The sequence below is a fragment of the Eupeodes corollae genome, chromosome 1, assembly GCF_945859685.1.
Source record: "Eupeodes corollae chromosome 1, idEupCoro1.1, whole genome shotgun sequence".
Taxonomy (NCBI): Eukaryota; Metazoa; Arthropoda; class Insecta; order Diptera; family Syrphidae; genus Eupeodes; species Eupeodes corollae.
Genome location: NC_079147.1, coordinates 211,569,984 through 211,591,445, shown reverse-complemented (window position 1 = coordinate 211,591,445; position 21,462 = coordinate 211,569,984). Strand labels below are relative to the sequence as shown.

The 21,462-nt window shown below is 37.3% G+C and overlaps 1 protein-coding gene across 1 annotated transcript in view; it reads right to left on the bottom strand.

The window, feature by feature from the left end:
- LOC129954275 (uncharacterized) overlaps positions 1-21,462 on the bottom strand; it is a 214,844-nt gene that overhangs the window by 166,343 nt on the left and 27,039 nt on the right. The window contains exons 2-3 of the mRNA XM_056068118.1: positions 12,813-12,920; positions 7,682-7,773 (exon numbers count right to left, since the gene is read on the bottom strand). Of these exons, the coding sequence (XP_055924093.1) occupies positions 7,682-7,773; positions 12,813-12,920 (200 nt within the window). The remainder of the gene's footprint in view (positions 1-7,681; positions 7,774-12,812; positions 12,921-21,462) is intronic.

Sequence of the window (21,462 nt, the reverse complement as noted above, 5' to 3'; positions counted from 1 at the left end):
ATCCTCTGATGCAATCTAGGTTTGAGTGGTATCTCTGGATCTGTGCGATGGGATGTGTTATAGGTTGGTATAGTTGCAGCTCGTAGGTAGGTATCTTCGTTTTCGTCCTGTCGTCCTTTAGTTCGGTCTTTGGTACTATATAGTGTATATTATGGCCCCTGGAGGCAAAATCATGAAGAACAAGAAGAAGAAACTTTCTGTTTCAGAGAGACTAAACTATGCTAGTAGTTCTAGAGTAGAACTATACCACTACACAACTGTTGGGGAAATGGAAAGTAAATGTTGTTTTGTGTTGTGATGATTGTGATAATAATAAATTGGTGCCCTTTTCTGTCTTTTTTACAACTAGAGCTCTATGAAAGTTGTCAAACTTGTCCCTTTACTTTCAATGCCTACAACAGAGTAGTTCTCTGTTGTGTTATTTTTGCTTTAAAAGGTTTTTCTATGTTTTGTAGTTTTTTCATTTTCCAATTTTTGTTGTTGTTTTAAAAAGTAGAAATAGGAAACTCTTAGAAAAACTGTGTTTTTTAAGGATTCCCATTGGCAAAGCCTGAAAATACGATGATAATAATTTTTAAATATCCTCGAAGGAATTCTACGGTGTTTATAGTTAGTGAAGGTATAGGAATACAAACATATAAGGGCCTGACAGGTGTGTTTCCTTATTTTATTTGTTCCTACATATTTCCGAAAGTATCTTCATATATACTGAAAATTTCATATGTGTAGTTTAAATTACGATTTCGGGTGTTAATATGAGCAGCAGCATTGGGATTTCAAATTGTTGACAGGGGTAGAAATTTTGTGAACTCTGATATTATAGCATAAAAGCTTATTATAGGTTTATAGGTGTTTAATGTTGACACTGGGGAGACTTATCATTGCCGTCGTCGTAAGAAGGATTGACTAAAGTTGAAACAAGGTAAATCCATTTGAATAAAATTAAGACAAGGGCTTACAGAAGCTATGAAAAATGTAACACCAACATAATTAAATTCTTATCCCTATTTCAACCTCCAAAATTTATAAAATAGATGGGTAAGGAAAAAGTAATAAACTGGAATTTTAATTTCAACGCAGTTGCATCTATAAAATGGGTTCAGAAAATCTTTTAATTTTTTAAAAAAGTTAAAATTTGCAAATTAAAGGATTACCTAAGATGGAGAGAGTGTGAAGCGCAACTTTTTTCTGTTCATATTTTATTTAAGTATTATTTTCACTAAGAGTAAAAATATTAACGACTAATTTCACGTTCTTGTAGCTAGTACGCAATTCACACCTCTCAATATCCACAAGGGGACATGGAAATCTCCTGATCAATCAACCGTCAACCAGATTAACCACATTGCGATCGACGCACGACACTTCTCCAGTATACAGGATATCCGAACATTCCGAGGGGCCAACATTGACTCGGACCACTGCCTCGTTGTTGCCAACGTATGGCTACGGATATCCCGATCCAAGCCAAAACAAGGTAGTACTGTGAGAAGATTCGACGTAAGACGGCTACAATCGCAAGAGTCTGCCATGTCCTTTTCCGATCGAGTCTCTAATAACCTCTTAAGGAGTCCTACAGTGCCTGCATTAAGCATTGAAAACCAGTGGCAACATTGCCTTGCAGCCATCAGAGATGCCCCCTCTGAAGTCCTAGGTTTCACACGGCCACCACAGCGAAACCCCTGGTTTGACGACGAATGCCGGCAAGCACACGCAGCGAAACAAGAGGCATAAAAAACGGCGCTGCACAAAAGGACTAGAGCTGCTCTCGAGCTCTACGAGCAGAAGACGAGAGAGGAACACCGGCTTCTTAGATGGAAAAAAAGAGAGCATGAGAAGCGCGCGATTGAGGAGATGGAGGGATGTCACAACAGGAATAAGGTTCCGTAAATTTTACTAAAAGGTAAAAAAAAACCTCCCAAGGGTACCAGCCACGAACCGAAGCCTGTAAAGACGATCAGGGGAACATCGTAGTAGAACCGCAGTCGATGCTGAGAATATGGAAAGATCACTTCTCCAAATTATATAACTGCGATGACGAACCGAATTCCGCTGTAAGAGAGATAGAACCACTCAACCTCGGCGACGCAGATCAACAATTCCGCCTACCCGACCTTGACGAAGTGAATATAGCTATATCTAAACTTAAGTCAAACAAAGCTGCTGGAGCTGACGGCATCGCTGCCAAACTATTCAAAGTAGCAGGCGATGACGGTACGGAGGTACGGAGCATGCCCCAACTCATCTGCAAAATATGGTCGAAAGAAAGCATGCGCGATGAGTGAAATCTCAGCATAGTTTGCCCAATACATAAGAAAGGAGACCCTCTAAACTGCGCCAACTACAGAGGCATCAGTCTCCTTAACATTGCGTACAAGATCCTCTCTGCCGTATTATATGAACATCTGAAGCCATTCGTCAACAACCTGATTGGTCCTTATCAGTGTGGCTTCAGAACAGGAAAGTCCACTATCGACCAAATATTCACACTACGGCAGATCTTGGAAAAAACCCAGGAACTTCAAATCGATACCCAAAATCTCTTTATCGATTTTAAAACCGCGTATGACAGCATCTATAACGAAGAGCTCTATAGAGCAATGTCTAGTTTTGGCATCCCTGTCAAACTTATCCGTTTGTGCAGAATGACGATGGAGAATGCACGCTGCTCTATCAAGGTCGGAACAGATCTTACCGATGCCTTTGTGCCAAAAAGGTTTCGTTCTGGAAAGAATTGTGCAAAACTCAACCGTCAACACTAGAGGCACAATCTTCCAAAGATCCATCCAATTACTCGGATACGACGATGATATTGACATAATTGGAAGATCAAAGCGTGATGTCAGTTAAGCGTTTTTGAGCATTACGACGGAAGCGAGGAAGATGGGTTTAGTGGTCAATGAGGGCAAGACCAAGTACATATATGCTGTCGTCAAAAAAGAAGACTTTCTTAACCTAGGCACCGCTATAAATTAAGACAACGACACCAGCGCTGAAATCAAACCAAGAATAACTCTTGCAAATCGCTGCTTGTTTGGACTTAGAAGACAATTGAGAAGTAAAGTCCTCTCTCGACCATCTTAAATCACCATCTATAAGACACTCATCATTCCGGTTCTCATTTATGGCACTGAGGCCTGGACCTTGTCAAAGAAAGATGAGACCGTCTTAGGATGCTTCGAGAGACAAATTTTTAGGGTGATTTTTAGTCCTGTATGCATAGATGGAGAATGGAGGAAAAGATATAACGACGAACTGTACGGGCTGTACAACGACGCTGAAGTAGTTGGCAGAATTTAAGTCCAACGGCTTAGATGGCTGGGTCATGTAGAGCGAATAGACATCAATGCTCCAGCCCGGAATATTTTCGAATCCAATCCCGATTGACGGCGTAGTAGAGGAAGACCGCTACTCAGGTGGCGCACTCAGGTGGGTAAATACCTCAACCAACTTTGCGTGGAAAACTGGAGAAAATACAAAAAATACAAGTCTTTTCTGCAGAGATATGGCAAATAAGAAATATTACCTGTCCTTTATGTCCCTAGACAATAGGACCCAAAAAGCTTCGATCATTGTATTTGATTGAATAAAGTTTAAAGAAGGTTTTTGGCATAATAGTAGACGATTTCACTTTAAGTTTGAAGTTCCAAATTCCAACAACAAGAGGGTTAATCTAGGAACGAATATACAAATTGGGGAGTACTGTCATCATTGAAACAATGCAATTGATTATACATTTCTGACAGGAGGATTTACATCGAAAAACATCTGAGACTGAACGGAGCCTTTGCGAACACAAACAAATTGTTAGACTACAAACATACGATGTTGGTAAAAAATCTATATTTTTCTTGCTTAATGATTGAAGGGTGTCGTGAATGAATATTTTCCTCGGAATGTTTTTCTCTCTTGAACATCAGGAATATAAATGCTGCTCCCTCGAAATTATTTGCCATCGAAATAAAAATTCCAGGAAAATTAAGGTGTTATTGCATTGAATTTAAGTTTTAGTTAAATTTGTTACCCGGGAGATTAGCGATTGAGGAAAATATTCTGTGGAAGGAAAAGTTCAAAGGAAACTTATTTTTCTATTTCTTTCATTACGTTTGTATAGGGTCCGCCATCTAAGGTTTTTTTTCAACTAGTGGTTCTTGAATGGTAACACTTAGCTCATGTCTGATTTGACAGATAAATTAGTTTTATCCTTGCGCTGAACGAATATGATTGTGTATACTTTTGAACAACGCTGGGAAATATTGCCCGCGATCGACTTAGAGAAGATGCCGATTTTGCCAAAAAAAATCATGTTTTCAGATGAAGCTCATTTTGATCTTGGCGAATATGTAAACAAGCAAAGTTGTCACATTTGGGGGCACAGAAAACCCGCATGCCTATTGAAAAGCCGATACACCCAAAACGAGTCACTGTTTGATGCCGATTTTGGTCCAGAGGCTTATTTGGAACATTTTTCTAAAATGAGCAGGGAGTGGCGGTTAAGTCAATGGCGATCGTTATCTGGCCATGTTAAATGAATTTTTGTTTAATTGAAGAGGCTATTGGCAACATTTGGTTTCAACAGGACGGCCTGCGCTACGTGACATACATCCGAAGCCATATTTTGCGCGCCGCTAGTTATCTGGCGCACCTTATAGATTCCAAAATCTAAATCTAAGAATTTCAAAATAATATCTGTGGAGTTAAACAATCAAAAACGCAACTTAATTTTTAAGGAAAATGAAGAAACTAAACTTGGGACACAAGCGCTGTCGACAAGGGTTAGCTCCAAGGTTATGCCAAATTCACCTCTTGAGACAATTTAATACATTTCGTGAATTTCATGAACTTGAGTTTAGCAAGTAAGGGAGCATCTGGGCACTAAACAGATGCGAAGAGCAAGAATGTTTTAAGGACAAATAGAGGGTTGTTCATTGTGCGGTTTTAAAAGCATAAGTTAATAAAACTTATATCACGATCCATGAATCTTGAAAGTTTGAACGTTGACATTATGTGTTAAACATTACATCACCACGCGAATTGTTCTTGCAACATCGATTCTTTTAAGGTAATTTTCGACAACTTTTATACACATATTGGGCGGTTGGTTTTTAAATGCTCAAGAAGCAAAAGTTTATCTGCACAAACACTGTCTCTCGCGTAGCACCACAAAAAAAGTCCAGCAGTGTCAAATTGCATGATCTTGGCGGCCAGTTTATATCGCCACGACGAGAAATTACTCGGCCGGGAAATGACTCTTGTAATAAAGGCATATTCGGTACCAAATGCCAGACTTTCGAGTTGTGTAGCATGTGCCATCGTCTTGTTGAAACCACATATTCTCCAAGTCGTATTCTGCAATAGCAGGTAAAAAAAATCGGTTATCATAAGACCACAACGCTCAGAAGTAAGGTCCAATCACTTTTTGTAAATGTAATTGCCTATCTTCAATCACTTGAGGATTCTCAGAACCGAACCCCAAATACAACAGTTTTGTATATTAACATACCAATCGAGTACAAAATGTGTTTCATTGCTGAAGAAAATTTTGTTCGAAAAATCCCCTGTTGTCCAAGCACCCATTCGACGCATCAACGACTTTGTGAATGGTCAGCTGGCTTCAGTTGCTGTGTGAGCTAGACTTTATATGGATATAAAATGCAAATGCCAGACAGTCCTTATTCCTGAGAACTACGAGTACAAGAAATCGACACATTCGGGTCTTCCACACAAAATCTGTACCCCTGCGATCACTTAAAATTTCTTTACAATTTTGCCAATTGCTTGCGTAGTTGGACGATTCTTTTACCCAAATTTTCTCTTAAAACACCATATGTGGTTGTGGCAGAATAACCATATTTGTAGTATGTTCTAACAATTTTCTATGCGTTGTGCGATAGTTGAACGATGGTAAATGTCACACTTTCAACTAAAAACAAAAATTGGTTTAACAACTTAGTTTGACAGATGTCGAATATCAGCCCAAAACTTTTGAAACCTAAAAACGAATATGATGAATGTTGAAGGCATATGGGATGAAACAAGAAATTAATTATTTATAGAGGATGTTTTATAACTTTGAGTTGACACCACTCATTTTGAGTGTCAACTATTTTGTCAGCAGTTAAGTGTTTTATTTTTAGTTGGGTTTCAAATTCAAAAAATTGAAAACATAGGATCACCTACCAAGGCGTAGAATGGGACCAAGCTATGGTTGCCGTCGGACCCAATTTTCATAAAGGCTTTAGTATTTTTGACTATAATTCTTTAAAAACGATTATTGCGAGAACGTTACAAGGTGACCACTATGGACTTTTTCGTTCATCAATTGAACAACCATGATGTGCAGGAGCTGCGAGTTCAACAAGTCGGTCGTGGAGTAACATGTGACACATCACGTGTAGCCATTGATTTATTAAAGTAGACGTTTGGTAACCGCAGTTTCTCGTTTCGGACCCTTGAAATGGGTTCCATGAACGTCTGCTTTAATATTGCTGCTTGATTGTTTTCTGTTGGGAAATATTAAATTGTGAATTTCGTAATCTTCGCCAATAACACCCAAATGATTGAATACGTGATATATACTATACTGTCACAAATTCTGAAAAGTAAACGAAAATTGGACCTTCAGATAAAACTACATCTGAGCCAACTCGTGGTGGTCATATGCCAGAAATCATATTTAAATGATGTCAGAACATTATCTTTTAAATAAAGTATTTTTGTATTTCATTTCAAAGTTCTTCACTCCTAAAAACATCTTATATAAGTTCGACTTGTTCAGCTACACAACTGAGGAAATGTTTTCAGTGCAATATTAATAACTTCTCGGTCCCTGAATCAACAGAAGCCGATAATTTTAGAAGATATATCCTCAAGTATTATATAAATTTCTCTTTTCCATAAATATTTTTATGCTTCCTCTATTTTCAATGATATAGATTATTTATAATAAAAAAAATCTAAAATGTGGTTAAAGCTGTTAAAACTTTTGTACTGGAATTTCTGTTATCTTATTTATTCAAATCAGAATTTGAATTTATTTATCAGCAGTGTTTGAACTAATTGGAACTTGCAAAGCAGATGTTCTTTTACCACAAAGTTTCTTTCTACCTCTATTCATTTGTTTATATCAAATTCTCATTAATCGATAAATCCTTAAACCGCACAAATTCAAGGTTTTTCATTTTCATCAATTTCTACAATAATTTCAGCACACAAAACTAAAAGTCCCACACAAAACCAAATGGAAATTAAACAAAAACTAAAAACTAAAAATCTTATCCTTCTTCAGATATCGTGCTGCCGTCGAAAATTCACCGCCCACCGCCTACCGCATCCATATCCATTCATCCATCAGTCAATTCTTTGATCTCATAGTCATCTGATGAAGAAGATGAATAATAATGCTTTTCTTCTACTCGTATTTCTATTTTCATTTTCATTTCCATTTGTTGTTGTTAGAAAGAAGTTTTCTCTTAGGCAAAAACCCTCATCAGACCCGTCCATTCTGTGGTTTATTTAGGTAAGTAGATAGGTACACTCGTATATAATGTAGAACAGAAAATATCTTAATGTTTAAATTCCCTTCCTACTGTTACTCTGCTACTGTTATTGCTACTTCCATTGCTACTACAAGATATATACTAATCCTAATATATTAAATAATTATAAATGTGTGACTTACCCTTTGTTATCTCATTAATTTCGGATAATTCGCATTTGTTTCCTTTGAATCCGGAGAGACAATGGCATGTTATAGCAGCATCACCGATGTGTCTAAAAAAGATAGATATTAATTAACATTTTGTTTAAAATAAAGAGCAGCGGGTAGGTATACTCTGTTATGCATACATATATAGACGAGTACTTATAGCTATAAAATATGTTTGAATAATTAATCGAATTAATTAGGAAGTTCTTCTTCTTTTATTTTTATTTTATTTTTTAACTTGAAATATAAACAGTATAGTGGGCGATAGAATATTAGGTATGTTTGTTTGCTTGTTTTATTGTGTTTTATGTTTGTACCGAGTTTTAACTAATTGGGAAAAATAAATTATTGCATTCATCAGGACCAAGTTACCATTAGTTACTCTAATTAAATGTAATTATTGCCCGCCCTCGCCGAACAGCGGCTATAAAAGCATTTGTATTCATCTGGGAATTTGTTAGCATGAAAATCATCGATAGATTTACATAATTCAATTTAATGCAAAGGTAAGAGCCCACCTTGTGATTCTTCTGGTACCGGAATGGCTCCGTGCAATAACTCCCTAAAAAAATATGAAATAATCCCATTTCCCCAAATTGGGGCTTTATTGTACTATGAAACAAAGTTTTATCGAAGAAACATTGTAATCCTTCATTTCTAAAAAAGCCTGATGGAACCTGGACAGCCACAGCAGAGAAAATATTTTGTGGGCCATCAGTACTTTTTCTCCATATAAATCCCCAGGCATGGATGGCATACTGCTAGTTACAGCTACTTCAAAAGTTGCATGATGTGGCAGCTCCATGGCTGGAATAAATTTTCAAAGGACGTCTCCTTCTCAAACATGTTCCCATGTCGTGGAGACAGGTCAAAGTAGTTTTTATCACGAAAGTTGGTAGGCGAGCTCACGAATCCGCGTACGATTTCAGACCAAAAAGCTTAACATTTTTTGTGCCTCAGAGCGCATTCTTGATTACCATATTAGAGAAATCCTAGTTGGACGACCTCTCGAAAGCTCGCAGCATGCTTATCCTAAGGGCAAATCTACAGAGACTGCCCTCCATGAGGTAGTGCGTACTGTAGAACAAACAATCCATTATAAAGAATTTACTCTTGCCACCTTCCTACACATAGAAGGTGCTTTTAACAACGTCCTTACAGAATCCAAGTAGAATCGCTCGTTAAGTTCGGTGTAGAAGACTCCAGTCGAGAATGGATTATTACCATGCTCAGTGGTAGGAAGATTCGAGCCTCTCTAGGCAATACAATCGCAAAAAAACACCTGAGTAGGGGAACCCCCCAGGTTGGTGTCCTTTGGCCTCTTCTCCGAGTATGGCTTCTGGTTATGGATACAATTCTCGGTAAATTAGAGAGATGTTGAGTGAAGGCGGTAGCCTACGCGGATGATTTGGTGCTATTGGTGTCAGGAAAGTACACCTGTGTGATAAGTGAAATCACGGAGACAGCTTGGAAGAAAGTTAGCAACTGGGTCACGAGTTGTGGACTAGGAGTTAACCAAAGTAAAACTGAACTGTTGCTCTTTACCACCAAAACTAAAGTACCGCCCTCTACGCTACCTCGACTCAACGGTCAAATCCTATCATTGTCTTCCAGTGCAAAATATTTGGGAGTTATACTCGACCCTAAATTAAACTGGAAACAAAATATTGAAGTACGGGTTAAGAAGGCCTGTGTTGCCTTCTACGCCTGCAGCAAAACTTTCGGCAAAAAGTGGAGACTTCAGAAGATGATTTTATGCACGTACACAGCCGTAGTACGTCCAATTTTAACATATGGTTCGTTTGTGTGGTGGCCTGCTCTTAGCAAAGCCTATAATAATAATAATAATAAGGTTCAGAGAACAGCTTGCGTGGGGCCATGCGTACTTGCCCAACGGACGCCTTAAACGTTATTTTGGATCTTCTACTAATCGACCTTTTTATTAAATACAAAGTTTCCTGCAGCGCTATTAGGCTGAAGGAATCAAATACCTTGTTGTCAAAACCTTATGGTCACAGCAACACTACAAAATTGATTCCCTCAGATATTATCTCGGTAGACACTGACTACTGCACTCCTACTTTGAACCTTAGTAAGGGTTTTAAGGTTATTTTCCTATCGAGAGAAGATTGGGAGGATGACATCGTGTCGATAGTTTTCGACACAACCATCTTTACTGACGGCTCAAAGACGGAATGCGGAGGTGGTTCTGGGATCTCTTCTGAGTCCCTAAATGTAGCCAAATCCTTTAGGCTTCCTGACTTTGCTAGCGTTTTTCAGGCTGAACTGCCGGCAATAAGGGAGGCATGTAAGATAATTAAACAAAAGCCAAACCAAAACCGAAATGTGGCTATCTTTACAGACAGTCAGGCAGCTGTCAAAGCCATTAACTCGGCCATATCCTCATATAAATTGGTCCAGGAATGTCGCGATGAGCTTGCGAACCTGTGTCACCCTGATCTGGGTTCCGGGCCATAGTGGTATCGTGTTAAATGAACGGGCTGACGAGCTAGCCAGGCAAGGATCGGCCCTTCATAGCTCACTTGCGGAAATGGTTAACATTCCTCTTGGTGCTTTACCCAACTGCATTATATCTAGGAAGATATGGCCCTCCTATAACAAAACCCGTACAAACGATCTTCTATGCAGGCCAAGGCAAGACATAGCCAATATTGTTGCGGTTTGTACCGGACATTGGCCTATAGGAGTTCATGCAGAGAACAACAACACCTTTTGCCGTAGCTGTAGTGACCAAAGAAAAAGTGAAACCATAATCCATTTCCTCTGCAAATGTCCTGCTTTGGCAAACACCAGAATGAAATGCTTTAGAAAAGCATTCTTTCAATAACTCGATGAGCTATCTGAGACAAAGATTAGAGACCTAATCTTTTTTCTCAATACGGCTCTAACATAATCGCTATGAAGCTTCTCTATCAATCTATCCCTTTCAATCAAAGGTCAAAAGAGTTTTTGGTCTCAAAACGGCGCACTACAGCGCTAATTGGATCTTAGGCTAGGTTGCCTTGAGATCGCCATTTCTACCTACCTACCTATGAAACAAATAACTGAATTTGAAAATGAAATAAGTTCCCAAAAAAGGTATGACACAAGTCCACAAGCAAAAATAAATAAGTCCCAAAAATTCTATTTCTTCTCCATTGCGCGTTTCGACCGGAGAGGGTGTTGATCTTCGCGCACACCACAAATCCTCAAACCGGAGGAACTGTGGCCTTATTGCAAAAGTGAAATATTGAACTTTTACAAACTAGGATAATTAAAACAATGAGGATGTTTAATTCCAGGTTAGAAATGTATACGAAATTTTTAATAAATCCTTTAAGGTTCTTATAAAGTAGGGTTGCGGGGGTCAGTATACCCCCATAGATACCAACGTAATGTTGTGCACAAACCAAACTAATGAACAAAATTTGTTCCTATTTCACCTTGTTATAGTGAAGCAAAACCACCTGACCTAAAACACTTACATATAACAGCATTAAATGCAAAACTAAAATTAACGAAAATGCTGAATTCTTTGATATAAAAGAATACAATTTGTTGAGGGGCTATTTCATATTTTTTTTGGGTTATTTCGTGGGGTGTTATTTTACGGAGCCGAAGCAATTATACCATAAATCAAAATATTGTATGTTTTTTCTTCGAGCTAAGTGAACGTTTAATTTACCAAAAAATAAATCACTGCAAGAGTATCATTATTTGTTCAGTGTGTCTCCTGACGAGGAGCCATTCAAGGCAACTCACAAGTTTATATCGAATTTTTTTTAAGTGCTTTCAAGGTCTAGAGCTTATTGAATGATTTTGTTGTAAACGAGCACTATATTGTTCCCCAAACGTAGAATGGCGCTACTTAAAAGCTAGAAGATACAAAAAGTGAAACGAGCTCAGCTTAAGAGTTGGAATTAAAATTGGTGTGTTCTTCGTGATATACCTCTTTGTTTTTATATTTAACACTTAAAAGGTTTTGAATACCTTTAATGTGCCAGAGACACAATATGAGCATTATGAAAAGAAGCAGGGGTTGGAGAGGTTTAAAACTTTTGAACTTTGCAATGACAAGGAAAGACAGAGTAAGATAAGGCATTCCACATTAGCGTGGGGCGGCTAAGGAACGAATATCTATACTTCACAGTAAGATCGCAGTTGGACTCAAGCGTTAACTAATGGGTATTCCTAGAAGTACAAGAAAAATGGTTGATGATACACATACCGAGAGTATCAAGAAGTTCAGTTTCATTGATCCAACTGCTTCCTATTTATAATGGCAAGTGGGGTGTATCTCAAGATAACATTGGGTTTTTGAAGCATTAAATTTTCCTCGGTTTCGTATTTCCTATTATTCCCTATGAAGTTCGAAATTTAATGAACTTAGCATATTTTTTTGTGCAGTTCCGAATTTGAAGAAGAGGAAAAAAACTGATATAATCCTCAGAGAAACAATAAATTCCATTAAAATTGCAGATCATTAAAAAAAATAAAAACAGTGTGTGAGAAAAAACATAGCCCTGCGACACACCAGAATTTGCTTTCAATGTTGAACTTGGTGAGGCGTTTCATATTCGTGTGATGTGGTTAAAAAAAAGAACCTATGCACGTTCAAAATTGAACTTCAGGGCAAACCAATGATCATTCCGCGAAGAACGGGTACTATAGTTAATTTGTTTAAGGGGAAAAATACAGCCGGATATTTCACTAGAGAATTGTTTATTAAAAAGCTATAAAATAAGAAAAGAAATTAAACCTAGCTGCTGTGCTTAATAGGAGCAGTTAGACAACGGCTGCCTATCATTTTTGGCAGCTTTGTTTAAATTACTTTCAAGAGACTCAGAGATTTATGTGGTTTATTGGAGCACCAAATATGGGAATTGTACTCGAGTTCCGGACGAATAATGGCTTTATAAAATAAAAGTGTAGATAGATAAGAGGGGCTTAAAAACATCATGAATTTTGTAGACAGCATTGGGTTTCCAAAGTATTAAATTGGATTGAAAGTAAATTATTTAAATATTTTCAACGCTTATAACTGCGCAGGTTTAATGGTTTAACTGAAAGCTTAGCTTAGAGTGTGTAGAAAACTAGTACTTACTTGCAAGTTCCACCATTTTGACAGAAATTCGTATGAGGATCATCACACAATGGTCCATGTCCACAATCTGATCCACTGAAGCCAGGAAAACATGAACAGTTGTAGGCTCTGAAATAAAATGTATTAAAATAATTTAAATAGTTCTTTGTAAGATTTGCAAATTTTAAAATTAAATTAACTAAAATTGTAAGTTTTTATGGGTTTTAAAAATGATAAAACTTCGTGAAATATCATTGACTAGAGCTGTTAATTTTTTTTTCTAATTTTCCTATAACTGTTTGATTAATATTTGAAATATTAGTATCTTTTACATGATTCTTTTTTTTTTTAAATCTCTTTAAAAGACTTAAAATACCTAGGAGATCAGTCTTCTGTTAAAAATATTCAAACAAAATTTAAACATGCAACATTTTTGCAAACTAATATTTATCAATCAATTTTCAATCAATATTTTTTGTTTGAGTTATCTATTTTATATCAAAAAGTTCGTATTTGGAGCGAAAAATTATCGATTTTCTGTCAGGTGTCAATTTTTATTTCAGCTTAACAGATTTGGGTTGTCTTATAAAATGTTATAGATAAGTTATTATGTTAATTTTGTATTTCCGAAAAAATTCTCAAAGTAGTAGATTTTGTTTTCAAAGTTAACATTAACACGAGTTCAGTTGAAGTCATTTAGTTTTAAATTGTACCAATTTTCTAAATTATTATTTTCTTTAGACTTTTTTCAAGACAAAATAAAACATATTTTATGTTTGAATGCGTTCACAGAAGCCGTCTATTACTTGTATAGCAATGTATTTTAACAAATTCCATCAAATCCTAATCAGTGAGGTAGTTGATCTTAGTAATATGGTTTATAGTTTTGACTTCTTTGTAACTTTCCTTCCATCTAGTAGAAAATAAATTCACATTTTTAATTTAATGGCTGCTCAAACACAGCACAGTTTTTATGTATTCAAAAATATAAAACTTAAATAAACGTTTCCATAACTGCGCGAAGATTTAATGCCCAATGTAATACCCCCATTAACTTCGACACCTTAAAAAAACAAAAAACATGAAAGAAAATTTGCACAAAATTAAAATTCAACCCTCACATCAAAGAAAATCCTTTCGAAAAAAAGACAAAGAAAATACAACCCACCCTCTACCGCCACTATATGAAAACTTACTTTAAACTTTTCCATAAACTCGGTAGTTTGTTGGTATCCCTTTCGTAAAATTCAACAACATCAAAAGTAAAATGCAATAATTAGTACTTCCGTTAACTGTGCAAAAAGTCCGTTTTTACCATTTCGAATTCAAACGTTTTTTCTTGGTTTTTAAGTTGAGGTATGAGTGCCTTCCTATATACCAACCAAACTACCAACTATAGAGTTGTTACCTACCTACTTTAAAACATCATCGGAAGCCGAAATACTTAGTAGTTGGAGTTCGAGTTGAAATTGGAGTTGTTCGCTTTAGCTCTGGCTCTGGCTATGTTTGTTTTGTTGTTTTTATGGAAGAAGATGTTTAAATATAAATGAAAAAGGAATAAAATTTGCAATTAACTTGAAGTTGAATTGCAATTGGACGACGACGACGTCCTTTACTACGAGTTGAATAAAAAAAAGTTAAACAAACAAAAACTGTTTTTTTAGACTGTTTTTCTTTCTAGGACCTCTTACCAAAGCTATTTTAAGCTTTTTTTGTTTTTATTTTTTGACCATTAAAGGAGTCTTGTATTTAAAATAAGCTTTTGTTGCATATTAATCCTCGTGAACTATAGAGCAATAAATGCAAAAAACGTGTTATTGTTAATTGCCCATGCGAAGCTAAACAATTTAAGGTTCTTAGTCGCTATCGGTGTGAGATATGAATTCCTCACTTAAACTCGGTTCTAGCTTAATAGAAAAGAGCTCAAGCGTTTTTTGATACAATTTCTCCAAGAACTAGTTTCCATTCCGAAAAAAAGACCAAGAACTCTGCTATATTGAATATAGATAAATTCCATCTATTACTTCTTCATATATTTGCAGGACTGGCCCCTTTTAAGTTTGATAATGTTTAACCGACGTTACACAAACTCTAACACTACTTGTTTTTACTTAAAGATGATTATTTTCCTTGACCAGATGGAAGTTCTTTAAAAAATGTAGAACAATAAGAGCACATCTCTTAGCTTAGGCAAACTTAAAACCACAGGGGTATTAATAACACCAGTCTTTAAAAGGGTAACAAGTCTAACATTAGTAATTACAGACCACTGATCTCAAGCTTTTTGAACACCTTGTTTTAAACAGTTTAAATTAACTTAAAAGAATGTTATATGCCATCAATGTAAACGAATCAACAAACTACAGTGGCATATCTTTTATAAACTCTGCCATGAAAATCTTTACAGGTGTAATTTTAGACAGAATTAAGCTTTATGTTCAAGATAACAATCTGCTAAGGGAATATCAAGTTGGTTTCAGAAAAGAATACTCAATGGTGGACAATATATTTTCTTTGACGTATATTTCTAGATCATTCCTAACGAAAGGAAAGAAGTTATACACTTTCTTCATTGACTTCAAGTCAGCTTTCGATTCAATTGATCGGAATGCATTGTTTTACAAGCAAAGCTGCTTAGGTGTATCCACAAAAATGTCGAATACGCTGAAAAGATTCAATGCGAGCAAACAAACAACGGTATGGAATGGAAAAGAAAGATCAGAATGGTTCCAAATAACATCAGGTGTTAAACAAGGATGTCTTCTGAGCACAGTTCTATTTTCTCTTTTATTTAGATGATCTCTCCATATTTTTCTTGGTGGAATAAGTTTTTCCGGCGCCACAATTAAGGCACTATTATATATGGGTGGTAACCCTGGCACAAAGGTAAAAACTATCACTGAGGAAGCCAAAAGTAGACACGAGAGAGACACTCCGTTGAGTTAAGCAACGACCGGCACTGTGCACTAACCGATTTCTTTTCTTTTTTTTATTAATAATTGTTAATCATTTACTTTTTTTTCATTAAAATTGAATTATACCTATTAAAGGAATATCTTTTATTTGGTTTTCTGGGAATAGTACTCTACATGGTGTCAGAAGTTCCCTCACCTACATATTATTTTTATATAATCAGCCTACACAGTGCCTGTAAACGATAAGCTAAAGTTTTTTTGTCATTGTTTTTTTTTCTTCATGCCGATCGGACGTGATTTAAAAAGTCTTACAGTAAAAGAATTACAAGCAATTTTGAGACAAAGCCGCTTATCGATCCGCTATAATAAAAAAACGGAATTAGTAGCGCGTGTTCGAAATCTTTTGGAACGGAGAACTAAAGAAGACGAAGAAACGAGTGAAGAGCAAAGCGAGGTGGAGTTTGAAGGCGAAACAAACTCAACCACAAGCAAAGGACAAGACAAAAGCGAAGATAGTGAAGTACTTTTTTTTCAAGAAAACGTCAAAGAATTACCTCCTAAACACGAAAAGATGACTGAACAAAAACCTGAGGTCCATAATTCCTTTCAATTTAAAGACGTTGAAGAAGCTCTAGAAAAATATAGTGGTGAAAATGGAAAAAGCATCGAATCATGGATCTCCGACTTTGAGAGTGTGTCTTTGGTCTGCGCATGGGGAGACGTCCAAAAATTCTTGTACTGTAGGCGATTGTTATTCGGTGCGGCCAAACTTGCTTTGGAGTCAGAGAAGACGATCAGCAGTTGGAATGCTTTGAAGGAATTTTTGGTAAAAGAGTTCGGCAAACAGGAGCATGAAAATGTCCATAAATTACTCGAGAAGACAACAAAATCCGACAGCGAATCATTTCTAGAATACTTTTATAGAATGAAAAAGATAGCTTCTAGAGGAACTATTGACGAAGCTCATCTATTAGAGTATATCATAGCTGGCATACCAGACGACGTTTTAAGTAAAGGTATCCTTTATCACGCGAAGACCTTAGAGGAGCTTAAGGCAGAACTTAAGCCGTACGAGCGAATGAAAGCTGATCGAATCCGATCCAAAAACGCAACGGCGAATAAATCTGTTTACAAGAGTATCATCAGAAAAGAAGAAACAACTCAGCAGTCTCGATGTCATTATTGTGGGGCTCTTTCTCATAGTACTCAATCATGTCCTAACAAGGAGAAGGGCTGTCGTTGTTTCAAATGCAACAAGTTTGGGCACATTGCCAAAAATTGTTCAGAGAATAACGCAACAACAAGTGCTAAAGTCAACAGGTTGTTAGTTCCAGATATAACTACTCCGATCAAGGTCAAAGGACAGGAATTCCAGGCACTTATCGATACAGGAAGCGATCTAACTCTTGCCAGAGAGAGTCTAAGACAAAAGTTGAGTTTCGATAACATGCAGTATCCAGGAGTTGACACCATTGCATTTGGAAGCCAGCCGGCTAAAACTTTAGGTGCTTCCAAAATCAATATTGAGATCTCAGGCGAGTATTATGATTTGATATGTCATTTTGTACCAGATAATTGGTTGTCTTATGAGTTTTTACTAGGTAAAGATATACTCCCAAAAATATGTTTAGTCATCGAAGATGGGCAACCTGTTATTTATAAAAAGCAAGCCGATTCTGATAATCCGATGTTTCGAATTAACCTAATTTCCACTTGCGAATCACAGCTGTCAGACGCACTTCAAAGCATCCCAGAGCCAGAACTCAGAAGTCAAGTCGAAAATACAATTGCAAAGTACTCTCCAAAGCGACCCGAAAGAACAAGTGTGGAAATGAAAATAATCCTGGATGAGGAAACACCAATTTACCAGAGAGCACGGCGGTTAGCTCCCCTTGAGAAAGAAGTCGTAGACAAGCAAATTTCCGAGTGGATGAAAGACGGGATCATTCGCAACAGTAACTCCGACTTCGCTAGTCCCATTGTATTAGCACGCAAAAAAGATGGTTCGCGGCGACTGTGTGTTGATTTTCGACAACTTAATCGGCATGTTTTGAAAGATCGTTACCCTTTACCAATTATAGAGGAGGTGCTGGAGCAATTATACAATGCGAAAGTTTTTTCTATTCTGGACTTGAAGAATGGGTTCTTGCACGTCGACATAGAAGAAAGCAGCAAGAAATACACGGCCTTTGTGACACCTGACGGCCATTTTGAATTTAATAAGGTCCCTTTTGGTTTGTGCAATTCTCCTGCTGTGTTCCAGAGGTATGTGAACGTCGTTCTTCAAGATCTGAAACGCCGAGGAGTAGTTTTGGCCTACATTGACGATTTGATTATCCCTGCCAGATCCAAAGAAGAAGGCATACAAAAATTAAAAGAAGTTTTGAAGGTATCTGAAGAAAATGGTCTTATAATTAACTGGGGTAAATGTGCCTTTCTCCAAACGGAAGTAAAATTCCTTGGCCATATTATCAGGAACGGCAGCATAAGACCATCGGAAGAGAAAACATTTGCCGTTAAGCATTTTCCTGTGCTGAAAAACATCAAGTCAGTCATGCAGTTTCTCGGGCTCACGGGATACTTCAGAAAATTTATCCCAGGGTACGCTACAATCGCAAAGCCATTAACCGACCTAACAAAACAAGATGCCACTTTTATATGGGGACCCTCCGAAGAAAATGCCTACAAAAAATTGAAGGAGTTGCTTTGCCAAGAGCCGGTGTTAAAACTTTTCAATCCTAATTTACAAAGTCAGCTGCATACCGACGCCTCTAAGGAAGGACTCGGGGCTGTACTCGTCCAAAAACACGATGACGGTCAGTACCATCCAGTCTTTTTTTTAAGCTTTAAAACAACTGACTCGGAGAAAAAATTTACAAGCTATGAACTAGAGGTTCTCGCGATAGTCAAAGCTCTTAAACGATTGAGAATCTACTTGCTGGGTTTAAGATTTGATATTTTCACCGACTGCAAAGCGTTTAAAGACACTATGGCGAAAAGGAATCTAAATAGTCGCATTGCAAATTGGGCACTTCAGTTAGAGGAGTTTTATTGCCAAGTTCATCACCGATCCGGGACAGCTATGCGCCACGTCGACGCCCTAAGCCGTCATCCATCAAGTATTTTCGCAATAGAGGACGGGTCTGTGAAAGCAGTCAAGAATGCTCAACTGAAGGATGAATTTTGCCGTGCTATTAAAGAAATCCTTGCCAAGTTGGGTACCTACGAAGACTATCATCTTAGGAATGATGTGCTGTATAAATTCGTGGATGGTGTTTACGTTTTGGTAGTTCCAAAGAGTCTGCAGAAGCAAATCATTCAAATGTTTCATGAAAGGGGACATTTTGGTCTCGGTAAGGTTTCTAAACTTATTAAAAATGATTTTTTTATTCCACAGGTGGACCGCAAGATTGCTGAAGTCATCAGTAATTGCATCCCCTGTATACTCGCTGCCAAAAAGAATGGTAAGAAGGAGTCGTTTCTTCATCCCATTGCCAAGATGGACCAGCCATTACACACTTTTCATCTTGATCATCTCGGGCCCCTTCCATCCACAGCAAAAAATTATCGTTACATCTTGGTCATCGTTGATGCCTTCTGCAAGTTTATGTGGATCTATCCAGTCAAAAGCACGACGGCCAGCGAAGTAATCAACCGTTTGAACTTACTCTCACAAGTTTTTGGTAACCCTCGGCGAATTGTTTCTGACAAAGGAGCTGCATTCACGTCTAACGACTTTGAAGCATATTGCTCGGAGAAAAATATCGAGCATCATCTAGAGACTACTGGTGTCCCGAGAGGCAATGGACAAGCAGAAAGGATGAACAAAACCATCATTCAAGTATTAACGCGGCTTTCCATTGAAAACCCACTGAAATGGTACCAGTTCATTCCCAAGGTACAGTGCGTTATAAATTCAACCGTTTCACGAAGCACGGGTAGAACTCCTTTCGAGCTGATGTTTGGCGTAAAAATGGCTTCGGATGACGACGTAAATTTAAGACAGCTTCTTGAAGATGAGATCATGGTTGCGTTCGAGGAGGACCGTCAGCAGTTAAGAGAGGAAGCGAAAATACAAATACACAAAATACAAGAAGAAAACAAAAAAACATACAATCAAAAACGAAAAACAGCACCTTCATATGATTTAGGCGAGCTAGTTGCAATTCAAAAGACGCAGTTTGCGACAGGACAAAAGCTCTTTCCTAAGTATCTTGGGCCCTATGAAATAATTAAGGTCGGTCGTAACGATCGCTACGTGGTCAAAAAAGTCGGAGAACATGAGGGACCCAACCAAACTTCGACGGCAGCAGATTACATGAAACGATGGCGAACGTTTGATTCCGATTCTGAGGAAGATGATGATCAATACACTGTAGATGTTATTCCTTCGACTGGGGCAGTCGAATTTCAGAATGGCCGTATGGGTGGTAACCCTGGCACAAAGGTAAAAACTATCACTGAGGAAGCCAAAAGTAGACACGAGAGAGACACTCCGTTGAGTTAAGCAACGACCGGCACTGTGCACTAACCGATTTCTTTTCTTTTTTTTATTAATAATTGTTAATCATTTACTTTTTTTTCATTAAAATTGAATTATACCTATTAAAGGAATATCTTTTATTTGGTTTTCTGGGAATAGTATTCTACATATATGCAGATGATGATGTCATTTTTGCACATATTCCAAATATGTTGCAAATAATGATAAACAAACTACATTCATATTGTAACCTATGGAATCTGACTGTTAATATCAATAAATCGAAGTTTATGACTTTTCGCAACGGAACAGGACGATATGCAAAAGAAGAAAAATGGAAATGGGAAAATGTAGATCTTGAGGTGTTGAGGGAGTAAAAATATTTCGGGGTAATCATAACGCCATCACTATCTCTACAAAAACATTTGAAGGCAAGGCTAATAGCAAAAAGAAGATATCAACTGCAACTGGAAAGGAGTTTAGCAAGCAAGAAGCATATTGCCCCAAGCACAAAGTTTAAACTATTTAAGGCTGTAATGCGATCGATATTATGTTATGCTGCCCAGGTATGGAGATTTCAGCAGTACGAAGAGGTAGAAAAACTTTAAAGATATTTTATTAAAACAATGTTCTGGCTCTCAGAAAATACACCTACCTATATGTTTCATCTGGAAACAGAAGTGAAGAATCTTCACAATGAAGATGCATCTGTAATATATATTAAAAGTTACAGCTTTCGAGGAAATCCCAGTTATTTGAAAAGTGGACTCGATTTGGTCTTGAACATGACATTCAGTTGCTAGAATCAGGTATAAAGGATTGAAAAACTTTATGCCCACTATTGCTTGGAAAAATTGAAGCAAAGTGAGTCTTGATTCCTATATAGACAATTAAATAACGACATGGGTGTGAACAATTATTTCGACGATCGATATTCTATCGGTACAATTGCCTTAACTTTCAAAACCAGAGGGGAATTGTTTCATTTTAATTACCATCCACACGGCACAAACGACAACACTCGGGGGCACATTATGTTATCTCCAAAAAACCGAAAATGTAACGAATTTCCTAGGAAGATGCCCTATCCTTCAGACAATCCGACGAGATTTCTAGGAAAAAAACTTCCTCAACAATGATGATATCATTTTAATTCTCAATGGTGAAAAATGGACAGAATTATCCAATTTCGTATGAACGGCGCGCGCGGCGCTGAACTATAGAAAACAAATTATCAACCAAGCTTTTTAAAAATGATCGAACACCTCATTCA